This window comes from Hippocampus comes, unplaced genomic scaffold (assembly GCF_001891065.2).
Source record: "Hippocampus comes isolate QL1 unplaced genomic scaffold, H_comes_QL1_v1.1 scaffold524, whole genome shotgun sequence".
In the NCBI taxonomy this organism is placed as follows: Eukaryota; Metazoa; Chordata; class Actinopteri; order Syngnathiformes; family Syngnathidae; genus Hippocampus; species Hippocampus comes.
In genome coordinates, this window is record NW_017805708.1 from 18024 (window position 1) to 32648 (window position 14625).

Here is a 14625-nt window from a genome sequence, read left to right on the forward strand (position 1 = left end):
GGGCAGGGGGGCAAGGGCAACTGAATGGTGACAAGTGCAGGGCACATACAGAGTCAACGCAGGTGGAAAAAAAAATAGGAAAATCTGATTTCATTTCATGGATGCCAATGCCTCGAATCATAACACCATGTGGGAAGCAGTGCGCCATTGAAACACATCCTGAACCAATTACTCCTCCTTTAGCTTAGCTTAGCATTTGTGTTTCTTGCTGACAAGAAGGAACCAAAGACAAGTTTCAAATGCTACGCCGCTCATCTCACGTGACGTATATTCAAGGCAACATTTTGTGTGACCGGAGACGTTTGCTCGATTTACAAATGTTATGGCCTCGGGGATGTTCTAACTTTGCTCGGGTCACCTGTTAAATTTCACCGAAAAGGCTCCCAATTTCATCAGCAGCACAATGCTTTCAAACATTCTGATGGCAGAGGAGGCACTTCAAAACGGGCTCCCTCCATTTGTTGCGCATCAAATAAAGAGGAGGTGTCACTTTTGATGAGACCAGCGATCGCACAGAATTCCTAATGTAGATGACAAGGTCCAATTCATGAATCAGGCTTGAGCGGTCAAAGAAAACGTTTGACTTTGAAAAGTCATTTCTTTTCAGTGCGGCACGGAAGGAGATAGCAGCGCGCCATTATAGCGGGCAAAGCTCTGGACTTTTATTCCCACCGGGCTGCTGGATGGGAGATTAACATACCATCACTTACTTTGTCCATTCTTTGCTGTGCAAGTAGTTTTTTTTTTTTTTTTTGACAGCACAACCGCATCGGAATAACTGGAGGGATGATTGATGATCATGTGGGATTAAAAAATAAAAAAAGGAGAAGAAAACGACGGAGGAAGTTACTCGGCTCGAAGCTGAAGCCGAGTGAAAGAAAGTGTCCCTGTAATGTTACCATGCAGAGAGGAACGTCTTCTTCAGAGCATGTCAGGGAGGATGGCAATGCAATATTGAACACAGCCGAGTGAAAGAAGACTTTCACACGTCCAATCTCGCCATCAATTATTTACTCTTGCGTGCAAAGATGCATGAGGAAAAAAGGACACCAGATGTATATTTTGGTCCGATAGAGCATGCATGGACTCAAAGGTATTATAATGAGCTGTCGTCACATTGTGGTTGACAGATTCCGAAGAGTCCCTGAGACTAAGTGACTGCCTGGCATGGCGTAGTTCGAACAAACGGCAAATCATTTGAACAAGATCGGAATGCGCTCATGATCAGTGCTGCCGTGATACGCGGCTCCTTCGGCCTTTACATCTGGCTGCACGGTGATCTTTCAAGATGTCAAATTGAGTAAGTAGAGCAGCAGGAGTCCCGCACTCATTTCACAAGGCCGCTAAAAGGCCACCGTGACGCAGCTCATGTCACAACGGCGACCCTTTGGCTCAATAAATTACAAACGCGCGTTGTTGTTACTAGCATACAGGCAGCTAATGGACCGCCGCGCAGCTCGCGTGAACGAAATGCTTGCAACGCAAACACATTTTCAGCGTGCCGCAGTTGCAACACGATTGGACAGTTCAATACAGATTGGTTAAAATGTAGTTATGGTTTTTTTTCACAGCAACAATTATCACAATTTATAAATAGTAGTATTATCCCAGATGTTAGCTTTCCCCACTTTCATGCTAAATCTGCCGCACTGACGATAAAACAAGACGGTTGTGTGAATGCCAAAAACAAGAAGATAATACTCCAGCTCAGTGGCAACCTTGTAGACAGTTTAATTAGTAAGCAAACGGCACATTCAATGTGCAAGACAGCCATGCATGATATATTGCCTTCCTAGTTACCGCTGGGCCGTGCAGGTTAATTGGATAGCTCTGACCCCGATAGACAAAGCTTCTACATTGAAAGGAGCGCGCGGGAGATGGGCCTCCCGGAAACGATTCGCAACATACACACAGGAGGCAATTAAACAGTTGAAGTCACGGCCAATCAAACAAACTGCAAGTGTTAACTTCGAAGGCGGGAAACATCCGCCATTACCATGGCAACCCTCGACTGCCTACTTTGTGGCATCCTTCAAACGATCAGATTTCCGTTTCAGAGCCTTCGGCTTGGATTTGAGCCAACTCTACAATTTGAAGCCAGAAAGTTCAAATAAGAATGACTCATCTCTTTACATTGTGTGCGCGTGTTGTGTTGTGTGGTTGCGCGTGAAACGTCGAAGCTTTTAAGAGCCACTTTCGAATCCCACCGGCTTTGTGGTCGACTAAGTGTGACGGCAGAGAAAGAGGTTTTCGGCTTTTTGTTTCCCTGCAAAAAAAAAAAAAAGATAAAAGAAAAATGAAAGAAAGTCCCAACCTGCCAATTACTTGAACTGAAGCGTGTGAAAGGCAAATAAAACGAATACATCTCGGGCGTTCAAAGTTTAAAAAATGTCAATGGCATCTTACCTAGACGTGTTGAAATGAGCTGTTAAAGCTTTTTTTTTTTTTCCCTCCTCTCCAATAGAAGGTAACCTTATGGAGACGTGTCAGTCTAAAAATGTCTGCTAGTCTGTAAAAGGGTCGGAGTCATTTTTTGTAATAATAATTCAAAAGCAATATTGCAAGAGCAACTCCAACCGTTGTGCTTATTCGTCTCCGAAAAGTCATTTACATGCAGCACTGACAAAATAAAACTGACTGTTGAAACGCACGACTTTGACAGTTATTGTATGCAATCGCAGAAATTTTCACCGGCTTGTATATTTCATTTTCATTCCGTTACATATTCCGCAAGGTTTCAGTGTTATATTTCGTAACCGTTTGCTATTTGACTGTCTCCTAGTAGGTGTACAGGCTTGGTTTTGAACACCCACAAGTTCCGAGCTAGATCAAGGGCTCCTCGAGTGGGATTTGTCTTGCAAATGAACCTCCACTTGGGATCAGGAGATTCAATTTCATAGCCCTTGCTTATGACGAATATCAAGCGCCAACGCGCAACGGCAAAGCAACCGAGCAGAGTAAAAACCACCAATCTTCCTAAAAAAAAAAAAAATGGATGATGGATAAACAATTTTCAAAAACGAGGTTTCCAGTTGTGTCGCTGATATGTACCAATATTAGCAGCCTCCCAGTGGGGGCGGGGGGGGGGTCCCCCCTTTGGCTTGGGGTCTTTGGCAATTACCTGAATTGCCTGCACAGTTGCAGCATCTCCGTTTTTTTTTTTTCTCTCTTCTCAGAACATTGTCAACTTCTCAGCATGCTGGCACTGGAGCCCCCTTTTTCAATTTTTCACACTTTAATTCAGAAAGTGACACCGAGTCATTTGTGAGCATGCAGCTTAAGACGTCCCTGCAGGAGGGAGAGAGAGAGAGAAAGCGCTCCCTTTCTTTCAATGGCTCTCCGTCGCTGTTTTTCCAAAACCACTGAGCTTAATGTGGACATCTGCTACCGCTCGTCGGGCAATTTATTAAATAACTCGTCATATAGAAGCAAAGATTATTTTGAATAATACTGCTGCAGATTGCCTTATAAAAGAAGCACGTCTGCCACACTAGAAGCAACATCCACTGAACACTCGGAAATTCTTCTTTTCAGCCAACCATCCGTTTGTTTATTTTGGGGGGGGGGGGTCAATATACCGATAAATCTCGACGGGAATAAGGTCAAACATACTTTTGCCGCTTTCATTGGAATCGTTGAAGATTAAAATGGACATGATGAGAATGGGAGATGACCCAGTTCGAAGGAAACACAACAAGAAGAAGGTCAAAGAAGAGACGGAAAGGTCATGCCGATCAGCATTTGCATCCACTTCAAAGTGAAGGCAGAAGATGCCCAAAACAGGAGTTCCTGCAGGATAAAGAGAAGGGGAGCCGACATTTTAGTGGGAAAACGGCATCGGAAAAGAACAGAATGTCAATAGCCGCGAGGAGCTGGATGGTTGCACCCATAATCCGTCATTTCCTCGCATGGTTTCAGAAAGTGGCACTCGGCAAAGTCTTGATTGTTTTTGCCTCACTTAAAAATTCAAGCAATGGATCCATGATGAAAGAGTCTCACGAGGCACAATTATGTGGAGAGACATAATGAGGACAAAAATCCTTGTGCATATTAACGTGGTGATCGTTGTTTGCACAAACGTGGAAGTTTGAGGCATAAATAGTACTTGAAAGACCCACCCACGACTTCAATATGACGGTTCTGTCTCAACCCCGGTGTTACGTCAACACACGGCCGACATAGCGTTGTTACCGCGCCCGATAGATACTGATCACTCACTTCCACAAAAAGACCTGTCCGTCAGTCCAACAATGCGCATCCCTATGAAATATTAACACCCTCGGGGCACTCTCAAATGGGAGTTAAGTGTTCAAAACATCGGAGCTCTGGAGTTGCTTAAGATGTTAAAGTGTTTCTCTAATGCGGGCACGAGACCAAAATTTGATCAGTGTTGCTTTTTCTCCATGCTGAATCCCTAAAGCACTAAGCCTGCTTTTAATAGTAAAAGCTGGAGTGCTTTGTCCTCTGAGGCAATATACTGGAAGAGTTCATTAAAAAATAAAATCACTGGCAATTGAGAGGGTTACGGGTATAAAGACAAACATTTTGTATCGGCAGCTCACACAACATAAAAAATGTCCTTTGTAATTTCACACACTCCTACGTACCAAAACACCGAGACAGGCAATAACCCCGTCATATCAATCGAGAGGCACACACACCTCCATCTCGTTTGATCGGAATCGGTTACTGTAGGATGCGGTTAATGTGCGGGTAGGCCCCATGCGGCGGATGGAGATGAACATACTGTTAGGTCTAAAGTCTAAAAGACTCGACCGACCCGGGCAAAGAACAGGCACGCACACGGAAATCAGGTTTTGACTGCTGCAGCAGGGAAGAACAGGGAGGGCACGAGGTCACAGTGTGCTCGGCTCACAAGATCTCCTGTTCCACCTGGATCCTCCCGCCGCAAAGTGTTTTTATTAAGAGGAAAGGATCATGCGCAGTGCAAACAATGGAAAAGTACTGGTGAAATTCTGTGGGATCGTGTGAGGAATGTGGTGCGTGTGGGAGATACTTTGTGTGAACACATAGAAACAAGATAAAATGAAACAATGGGCCATTGAGAAATACACACAAATATAAGAGCTTACTTTACACATACTATGCTGAGAAATATCACGTGTCCTCTCTGCTTTTCCTAGATCGATATTTTGACAATTGCTATTCACGTCGCATTGCGCCTTCATGTCTGGTCCCGCTAGCAACAGGGAAACACACGAACGACTGAAAACAATTCAAATTATTCATTGGATGACAAAAAGGAAAACCGACGGGTTTTTATGATGGCCAGGGAAACGCCCAAGATCGGCTAACGCCACACATGGATCGCATTTACAGAACGATATCACCGCAGCAAGTACCCCCAAAATTATTAGACGCCAAGGTAAATGTTCTTGGACCGGAACAAAAAACCAAAAAATTTGAAGTATCGCTGGTATCAATCAAAAGCAGAAGTTTGGCGGGTGATTCCAAAATACCGCGGGGACTGTCATGAGGCACTCAAGGTAGAATCAAAGGAGATGATTCCACCTCATTGTATACACACCGCCATTGGCTTTTATAGCCGTAACATTTTACTGCCCCTTTTGTACCGCTTAGAGGCTAACATGACATTCTAGCGACCACTAATTTCGCATCTGTGGTGCATTAATTTTGACCTTTGACTGTGGGCTTTAAAATGTCTTAGCCTTCGTATGTGTGTGAGCATACATTAGCAAATCAATTCGGTTTGATATATGCATGATATTGTCGTTGCCTGATGCAGACCTCGTTTCACCATTATTGGAAAAGGTGGGCTCTCCCGACTGGAATGTTATAAAAGCGCAGCCGGTACAAACGTGTTTTATGGTTCTATTTGGAATGGCCGTTTTCTGCCGGGACGCATTCATAACGAGCGCCTGGTGATATCCAATCACGGCCCGCTAGCTGCTAATAAAAGAAACAGGTGGTAGTCCTCCTCAATAATGGCTGCAGGTGCATTTATTTACAGATGAGGTCGAGCGGCTCGCAAAATATGAACACCATCCCCTTGGATACAATCTGTCTCCCGCAGACTGCCCCCGCCCTCCCCAGACTGCAGGCCAAACAATGCTGTGCGGTCGCGGCGCTTCTAACAGCCCCTTTGTGATTTCAGAGCAAATTTGCACGACATCTCATTTGAGCCCAGAAAATGTCTGCTATTGTTTTCCGACAAAGCAATATGCTAATCCATTTTCAACTCTGATTATCCGGGGGATTAATTAGGAATTAAACAGTTTGCTCTCTGGACAAGGCCGCCGTGTTCACAACAAAGAATAACACAGTGCGCCACAAAACCCGGATGAGCAACAAACTGCTCGCCCGGCCCACATTGTTTGGCTGCCATTATTATTGCTGGCCGTGCCTGTGAGTCACCATCTGCATCACAAAAACAGTCCACACACCGACGCGCACACACACAGGATACAAACACACCCAAGGCACGTTACACCACTGGGGGAAAGGTGCTAATGTAACATTATAGTCGTGATCTGGAAATATAAAATGTGGAAAAAAAGACTTAAGTATATGACATACGTCACTTTTGCACATAAAACTGTTGATGACTTTTCTTCACTGTTATTTGTGGCGTCCCGTGACTTGCAATGTGCAAAGTACCGTGACAGCCAAATTGTTTTTTTTTACAGTGCGCCCTTTCATTAATTTCAAGTAATTACCTCCATTTTATCGTTTGTTAAGCGTTATTTTTGTCGCACGTGCAAATCAATCACGCGCCAGACCGCGGCAGAATTGGGTGTGGCGATCAACTGACTCGCGTTTCCTCGTTACTTCGTTTTGCAGCATAGTGGCAATCGTTTGCCATCTCAAGAGTCGACAGACACTGCACATTTAAACATTTGCCCAACTTTGTTTTGCATTCAGTCTTCGAACCCTCGCACGCGCAACGGCCTTGTACCTCACCGTTGCCCCGTCCGCAACCGAAGCAACGGTTCTTTATAGACTCTGACTCACGTCCTCACATGCTCGGCAAAGCAATTCCCACCTGTACCCGCGTTTACATTTGGCAGTCACCTCGCCTTCATTCTGTGTGAACAAGCAACGGTCAAAGCGTTGACAGAGAATCAAGGGCAAGCCGCTTCTTTTGACACCTGCTGTCAGCGTGTCGAACACAAAAAAAAAAATATTAAAAAATACACTGAATGAATCAATAAAGCCAACTGGCTGTGCCGAGAGAGAGTGAGAGAGAAAGAGATGAGCAAACAAGGGAACGCAGCACCAAGGAAAGTGATTCACATCAAACTCATTCAAGTGTGACTGCTGGTGCGCTTTCCATTTGGACTGCGATGCATGGACGTTTGACTAAACCGACATGCACGAGCTCAAAGCGCATGTTTACTGAATTTTTTTGGTGGGGGGGCTCATCCTTGAATTTCAACATCCCTGACTTGGAGATCCATGGACTGGATCGTTTGGCTAAGTTGTCGATCTAAAAAAAAAAAAAAACCAAAAGATAAACCGGAAGCTTGATATGAAGAAGAGAATTTGATTTGGAATAGGCTGTTAATGATCCAGCACGACTTGCCGCATCAGTAAACTCGCTCTGCGAATTAAACAGAAGCAGAAACATGTGATGTGGGTAGTAATCCTTTCATCTGGAAATTTGCAATTTCAACCCCTCCAATTAACCTCTCCCCGCTGCCTTGATTTGATTAGCCCGCCGCTTCCTACCTGCTGTCGTGAGGAGATCTCCTCAGATATCTGCGGGCGGCTGGGCTTCGTCATCACGACTCTCACGAGTGGCTCGGCAAACGTGAGGCTGATTTGATTCTTTTTCCAGAATAAACTGAACGGAATGAAATGGCGTGAAAACGACAGCGTACTGATAAGTATATCAGCTACCGCAAGTATTGTTTTTTTTTTCCGTTGGACAATCACCATGCAGTGCTGGGGTTCACCTGTATTGTCCACCGAGGCTACATTGACGAAATCACTCGGGAAGCCCACCTGAGCTAATCGCACCACCTCGATACAGCATCACGGCGAGTTGGATATTTCATCATTTGTTGTGATTCGTTTCACCTCAGTAAATGAAACCATATTGCACATAAGTGGGTCACTAGTTTATCAATTAACAATCCTGGCGTGCAGGATATGTATCAAGCGCATTGACAGATCAAATGAAGTTTAAATGCTTGTTACGTACCGAAATTGCACCCCCAAATAATAGCAACGCGCCAAAAAGCTCAGAAGAGTTTTCGCCGGCCGGTGAGTCATGTTTTCGTTCACCAATAAATACCCGGGCAGTGTGAAATTGGCTAATAAATCTCCCGTGGGCTGCGGCGAGCGGGCAAGACTGCAGTTTTATGGCTCCAACTCAAAGGATGGAAGCTATCGACGAAAGTCATTGCAGGGTGAAAAGTGTCCAGTCTGCCTTGTGCATCCTAAAAGTCAGGTCATGAAATAACCGCCGACACTCTTTATGCCACAACTACTACGGTGGTAGAAGTTTTGTCTTGAAAATTAAGCGATGGCCGTTAGGACTGCCAATTGCTGGCACTTAGGGACGAACCAGCACTCACATTCACACCCATTGGAATATTTCGAGTCTTCAGTGAACCTAAGGTGCGTGCTTTGGGAATGTGAGAGGAAGTCTGAAAACCCAGAGAAAAACCAAAACGAGCGCAAGATTAAATTTGGCAGCAAATGAAAAGCTAAACGAGTTTTAATTTTTAGAATTTGAGTCGGAACGTGTGCAAGACGGCAAAAACGGCTTGTGAGCGCCTGTGTAGAAGTGGAAAGCAGCACGCACACGCACACACATAACGTGTTGCAGGGACAACGTTGAACATGCGCCACGGTGCGACTTTTCAACCGAGGTTCTGAAGCAGCCTCTCATGGGACGACGGGAGCGGGCATCTGTATAAACAGCTGCTATTGTCAGTGTGGAGTGCAATCGAGGGGGGGGGGTGGGGGGATGTGTAGGCTACACTGGAATAGACTCAAAGCTCTAACAACACAAAAAAAAAAACCACACCAGAGCTGCACACTGCATGCCCCTTGTTCTTCTCATTTTCCAAACAATTCATAGAAATAATCCAGCAGTGATGGAACATTTGTGTCAGTGTGATGAAGATCCAAACGGAGTACGTATGGATACAGGACACAAACCCACTTGGACTTTGATTCTAATAAAAGAGTCAGGTGGAGGGGGTGGGGGGGGGTGAATAAAGAGGATGAGGACTGTCGAGAGGAAGGCGAGCTGGAAGAAAGAAGCGGTCGGAGGAGATGAATGACACCCCGTGGGCGAGAGCCCTCACTTCTCCGTCTAATGATTCTCCGCGATGATCCACCACCAGTTTAACCTTTCAACTTCAAAACCTCGCACCTCTCCATCCTCTAAATGTCAGTCTGTTCGTTTGGGGCACAGGTGTCAAACTCCGTTGCGTTAATTATGAGAAGAGCTTGTTAGTTTGCATCCCAAAGCTTTGTACACGCTAAACCGGGAGCACGATGAGCGCATTTTTCAGCGACTGCCGTTCCTGCATGATTGATGACTCATCCGACCAGATAATGGGACGGCGGCGCGAGCCCTGCATATTTCATAGCCGGGCAACCTTTCGCGCAAGAGCGTCGATGTTGGGAATCGGCGGGTCCGTTCTCGTTTCCAAGTAGAACCGCTGAGAGGATGCCGAGAAAATTGGAAGACGTCGCTTTCTGCTGGCCCTCGCAAACCACAGGCGAGTGGATTTCGCTGTGCAAGTGCTTTGCTCTCGTCTTACTTTAATGGCCTCGCGTTCGCTGCAGGTAAAGGGCAATGACACCATTACGCTCAAGAGGAAAGGCTTTCCTTTGCATGAACAAATATTTGTACACTAAACTGGCAGCTGATGCAAAACAGCAGGGGCGGGAAAGCCAAGGTTCTGAAATTATAGAGAACATCAAGGGGTGGGGGGGGGGGAAACTTCTGCAGCTTACCTTCATTTGCCACCATTTTTTTCGCCCAATCGTTAGCCCGCGGCTCACTCCGCCACTAAGTGTTGCGGAGATCGGTGAAGGAGTTTTTGCGTCATCCTGCTGAGTGATGCCGCCGCAGAAAACAAGCCGCTCGGCCGAAGCAATAAACAACCAACATCATCTTTATCGTCTCCCACAACTCAATGGCGGCATTTTAGCACTGCGACCTGAAGTAACCTTGACTCCAACGGAAGCGTCCCCCCCCCCGTCACAGCCACCCTCAGAAGTGAGTGACACACGCTTCACATTCAAGTCGATAATCCCTTTGCTTTCCCTTTCTTTACTTTCATGCCGAAATTCTGTAGTCTTGCCTTGCTTCCTCTCTGCGGCACTTTGGTCCCCCCCCCTCTCCCCCCTCCCCAATCTCCACTTCCCATCTCCAACCTGATTCAGCACCAAGTCATTAATCAAAACTGGCTTGCCGGTCTGTGTTACACCCCCACTTTCTCATAACTCCGAGCTGATTCCGCAGGCATGATACCATCCTCGAGAGATTGTCTTGAATAATCATGTCAGAATGAAGTCACACACACACACATTCTATTCACTAAATAATCAAACTCAGAGTCTTTACTGGCTAAAAAGATGCTATTTCATCCTTCAAGTAATATCCACAATTCTTGCCAGATGGGACAAGAAGTCGACATCCACAATCTGATGCAACAAATGCATGGCACGTTGCTCTGATGAGGTTGCAATTCTGCTACTACTTATCAGCAGTCAAAAGTTTTCAAAAAAAACATTCACTGAATTATTTCTAAAATACCGTTATGTCAGCATCTTTTGGGGGGGTTAGTCAGCACAAACTATGAGGCACCAAAATGTTTATTAAAAAGAAACATTAGTCGGTGCAAAAATGACAAATCAATACATTTTCCTGTTGGCTGCTTTGTGTCAACATGCCTCTCTGGCTGTTCCTCTCAATCGCAGGCTCCTCTGCAACCCGGAACATGTGAATTATTCAACAATGCACTCAGTCAGTCTTCATTGTGATTGAAAAGTTGACAGCAGATTAGACTTGCTGGAGGCCATTTTTCCTTTATTTTCCACAGGCTATAATGATGAAAATATGATTTAAATTGCATAGATGCCCTCTGCCCATCACTTTCTAATCTCCACTCAGATGCCTCGCAACGCTTGATGCTGGTGCACTATAAATAAGTAAATGCAGGCAATCGCCGCCTGCTGCGGAAGCAGCGAGACGTGCGGTCATTACATTAGCGGTGTTATTTTCTGGCTGGTGTGAGGGCCGCATGCAAACATGCTGTGCGTCACGGTTCATCTCGCGTGACGGCGGGTGCCGACTGTCATGTTCCCGCATTCATTCTCGCGCCGCACACAAACACGCGCACGTGCGCACGGCGTTACTTTAGGGGGTGGCAAGATTGCCTTTGGAATGGAGTCATCTCATGTTGTGTGCCCACATGGAGAATTGAGGCCCATGGGACTGGGAGCCTATTGGGTTACAATGATGTTAGCGGTTACTCCAAGAAAGACAGAAAGAAAAAAGACCTCGAAAAGATAGATGCTCCCCAAATGTAAATGGTGATACATTTGACAAATTAGTAGAAATCCGTTTCATCCTCCCCAAAACACCCAAGTTGTTTTTCGAAGCAAGGAAAATTGTCCTCTAAAATATTGGCCTATTTTGTTATGCACAACTTGGCCACCGGAGGGCAGTATAATGCAGTCACGCAGATGCAAACAAAGTTTCACAACTATTGTGAGCCGCAATCTGCTGTCAAATTTGTGCCTCAAACCTCTAAGCCACACAATCGTTTCGGTTCCCGCCACGCTCTCATCAGAGTCATTCTGGGCGACAGTTATCAGAAAGGAAAAGTCGCCCGGCCAAACAAGCAGACCGAGCTAGTGGAGCACAGAGCCACTGGAACCTGCCGTTTTCTTCGTGAGGCCGATAAGAGCAGCCGCCGCGGACATCCATCAGATAGCCAAGGAGCGATACCGATGTTGGCTCGCTCTCTAATCCAACTTTATTGCAATAGTATGTCAATAGTGCAATGATAGCAAGCACCATCTTCCAACCAGCGGTGCTCCCATGAAGATACATTTCTGACACGAGCTAGAAACTGGAGCAAGCCAAGACAATTTGTCATTACCATTTATCATCGGAAGAGAAACCCCCCCCCCGAGATTTGCACTCGCTGACACCCAAAACAAACATCGTTATTGGAGCCAGGTAGTGAAATATCAAATTTTAGATTTATATTTTTTCCTCCCTTCTTGTGTCGGACTAGCGCAAGCCTCTCAACGTGCGCTCGAACAATCGCTAAGAATCACAAAGAAAATCAGCATAGTTTGTCTTACTTTTCTGTAGACAATCATGTTGGGGGAGTCGTCATCGGGGTCCACGATGCTCAAGGACCTCATGGACAGCAGGGGTCTAGTAGGGGGGGTCTGGACGTCTTCTTTCAGGTCTTCCACATCTTCGTCGGCCTCTGTCGACCCCGAAGAGCTCAGCTGCTCCTCACTCACCTGCTCCTCTTCTTCCGTCTGTTCTTGCGGTTGTTGTATCGGTGCCTCGGCCATCTCCTCGCCCGTGTGAAGTTATCCCGTCTTCTTTTACAGCCTCACACTCTCGTCCTTGCCCTTCAATGTCCCTCCATCGGGATTCAGCTGCCGCTGATGTGAGAGCAAAAGGGATGAATCAGAAACTACTGTTTTCTTGTTTGTAGCTCTTTACATGACAAGGAACCAAAACAATAAATATTTTTAATGGATTAAAAAAAAAAACAGAGTAAAACATATATTAAAAAAACAAACAAACTCCCCAGAGGAAGGCCAAGACCCGAGACACTTCAAAAGTAGCGCATACGGCAACAAACGCCATATGCTGTATTGTATTATTATAGCAAGTGTTCTCTGTACTGTTGTTTTACTTTGGTTTTGTTGAAAAATTCATGACTGTTGCACTCGTGGGTGGCTGCCAACACAAAGTGCTCCACTTTGCTCAACGTCATGTGCGTGCATTCATCACGTTTCCAGTATGGTTTCCCATACGAGAACCAAGTGCTGATTCAAAAACATCTGTGCCATTTCAAAGAAGCGATTCAGTGAAAAGTGCACCGTGTATTCTCGTTTGGAACGAGTCAACTTAAAAAAAAAAAAAAAAAAACATTTCATTGCTATGCTTTGTGCCAAGATGGCCGTTACCTAGAACTTGCACATCGGGACAGGTGTAATGCTTCAAGGTCTTGTGGTGGGATTTGAGCGGTTCTGGCCTTAACTTTGTGGTATCATCAGTGCCATGAATCCTAAACCCAATCATAGATATTAAAATGAAACAGTCATGCTTAATACTGGGCAATGCTAAACTTGCAAACACTCCTCCAAGAATGTGCAAAGTGAAGCGAGCGGCAATTTAGCGTATTTGCCAGATGCCGTCCTGGGAGCGCCCGGTTCGTAGATCATCTTTCACGTCTGCATGTGCAAACCTGGAGTAAATCAGGCCCTACAGTACGCGTCTCGCTCTCTCCTCAGCATCAGTCGGTGATTTCTCCATTCTCTGAGGACCACTTCATAAATACGCAGAACCACGGGCTGCAGCCTAAATTAGACTTCCTTTGTTTCACTCCCTCACAGACACACACACACACACACACACACACACACACACACACACACACACACACACAGGATATAGGGTCTCACACTGAGAACCCCCCCATGATGTCCAAATGTGGCTTTTTCACTTAAAGGTGTTCTCACTTTTGATGCCAGCTGTACTGTCAATTGATATTCATAAAAGCTGTACACTTACTATTTTGAATTGTCATTTCTTCAGTGTTGCCAAATGTGAGCGGTGGAATCACTGACAGGTGTCAAGTCACAATCTCGCACAAAAAAAAAAAAAAATGTGAGTGCTCACCGAAATGGAGTCCGCATGAAAGCACTTCACGATGCTTAACGGCCACCTCATTTTTATGGCAAGTGATCTAATGGAACTTGTTAATCCACACAAGTTTGATTTGCCGAACAAGCGTCAAGTCCCTTCTGACACAGACTCGCAACACACGCACACCTTGGTACAGAACACTTGACCGAGCATCTTTTGAGCTTAAATCCCAGGTGAGACGAGACATCTGCAACCGCGACACTGCAAGAGCTCACATGCGCGCGCACACACACACACACAGCACAGTCAGTGTGTCACTTCCAAGTTAACAGACGCAAGACTATTATTAGCATGATGAATGAAAATCATTCCAGTCAGTCGCCACTTTCTTACCTCAACGGTCTCCTCTTCTCCTTTTTATCTCTCTTCTCCGTCTCATGCAGCTCCCCAAACGGTTTCACAGACCCTCCGAAAGCACGCGTGCACTGAGACAGAGTAAGGGAGGCTGCGAGTGGGAGAGCAATGGAAAGGGAGTGGGGGAAGAGTGAGAGTGAGAGCGAGAGAGAGAGAGAGAGAGTATTGTGTATGCATGAGAGAGAGTGATAGATTTTGTGCAACTATGAAAGTGAGACAGTGAGTGAGAGAGGGAATTTGTGTATATGAGAGAGAGAAAAAGAGAGACAGACAGACAAAGAGAGACAGGAAGAAAGAGCAGCCAGCAAGAGAGATGAGCCAGCAGGGAAAGAGCAATATAGAGACAAACAGACAGAGAAAGA

General features: G+C 45.6%; 1 protein-coding gene across 3 annotated transcripts in view; it reads right to left on the reverse strand.

Annotated features, from left to right (window-relative positions):
• LOC109523754 (regulator of G-protein signaling 6-like) overlaps positions 1-14415 on the reverse strand; it is a 28795-nt gene extending 14380 nt beyond the window's left edge. The window contains exons 1-4 of one of the 3 annotated variants that reach the window (XM_019883130.1): positions 14243-14415; positions 14036-14119; positions 13883-13958; positions 12322-12636 (exon numbers count right to left, since the gene is read on the reverse strand). In XM_019883130.1, the coding sequence (XP_019738689.1) occupies positions 12322-12543 (222 nt within the window). In that variant the 5' untranslated portion in view covers positions 12544-12636; positions 13883-13958; positions 14036-14119; positions 14243-14415. Of the gene's footprint in view, positions 1-12321; positions 12637-13448; positions 13571-13882; positions 13959-14035; positions 14120-14242 lie in introns of those variants that run through there. The other 2 variants (XM_019883129.1, XM_019883131.1) reach the window with 2 other exon arrangements.
• Positions 14416-14625: the final 210 nt, after the last annotated feature.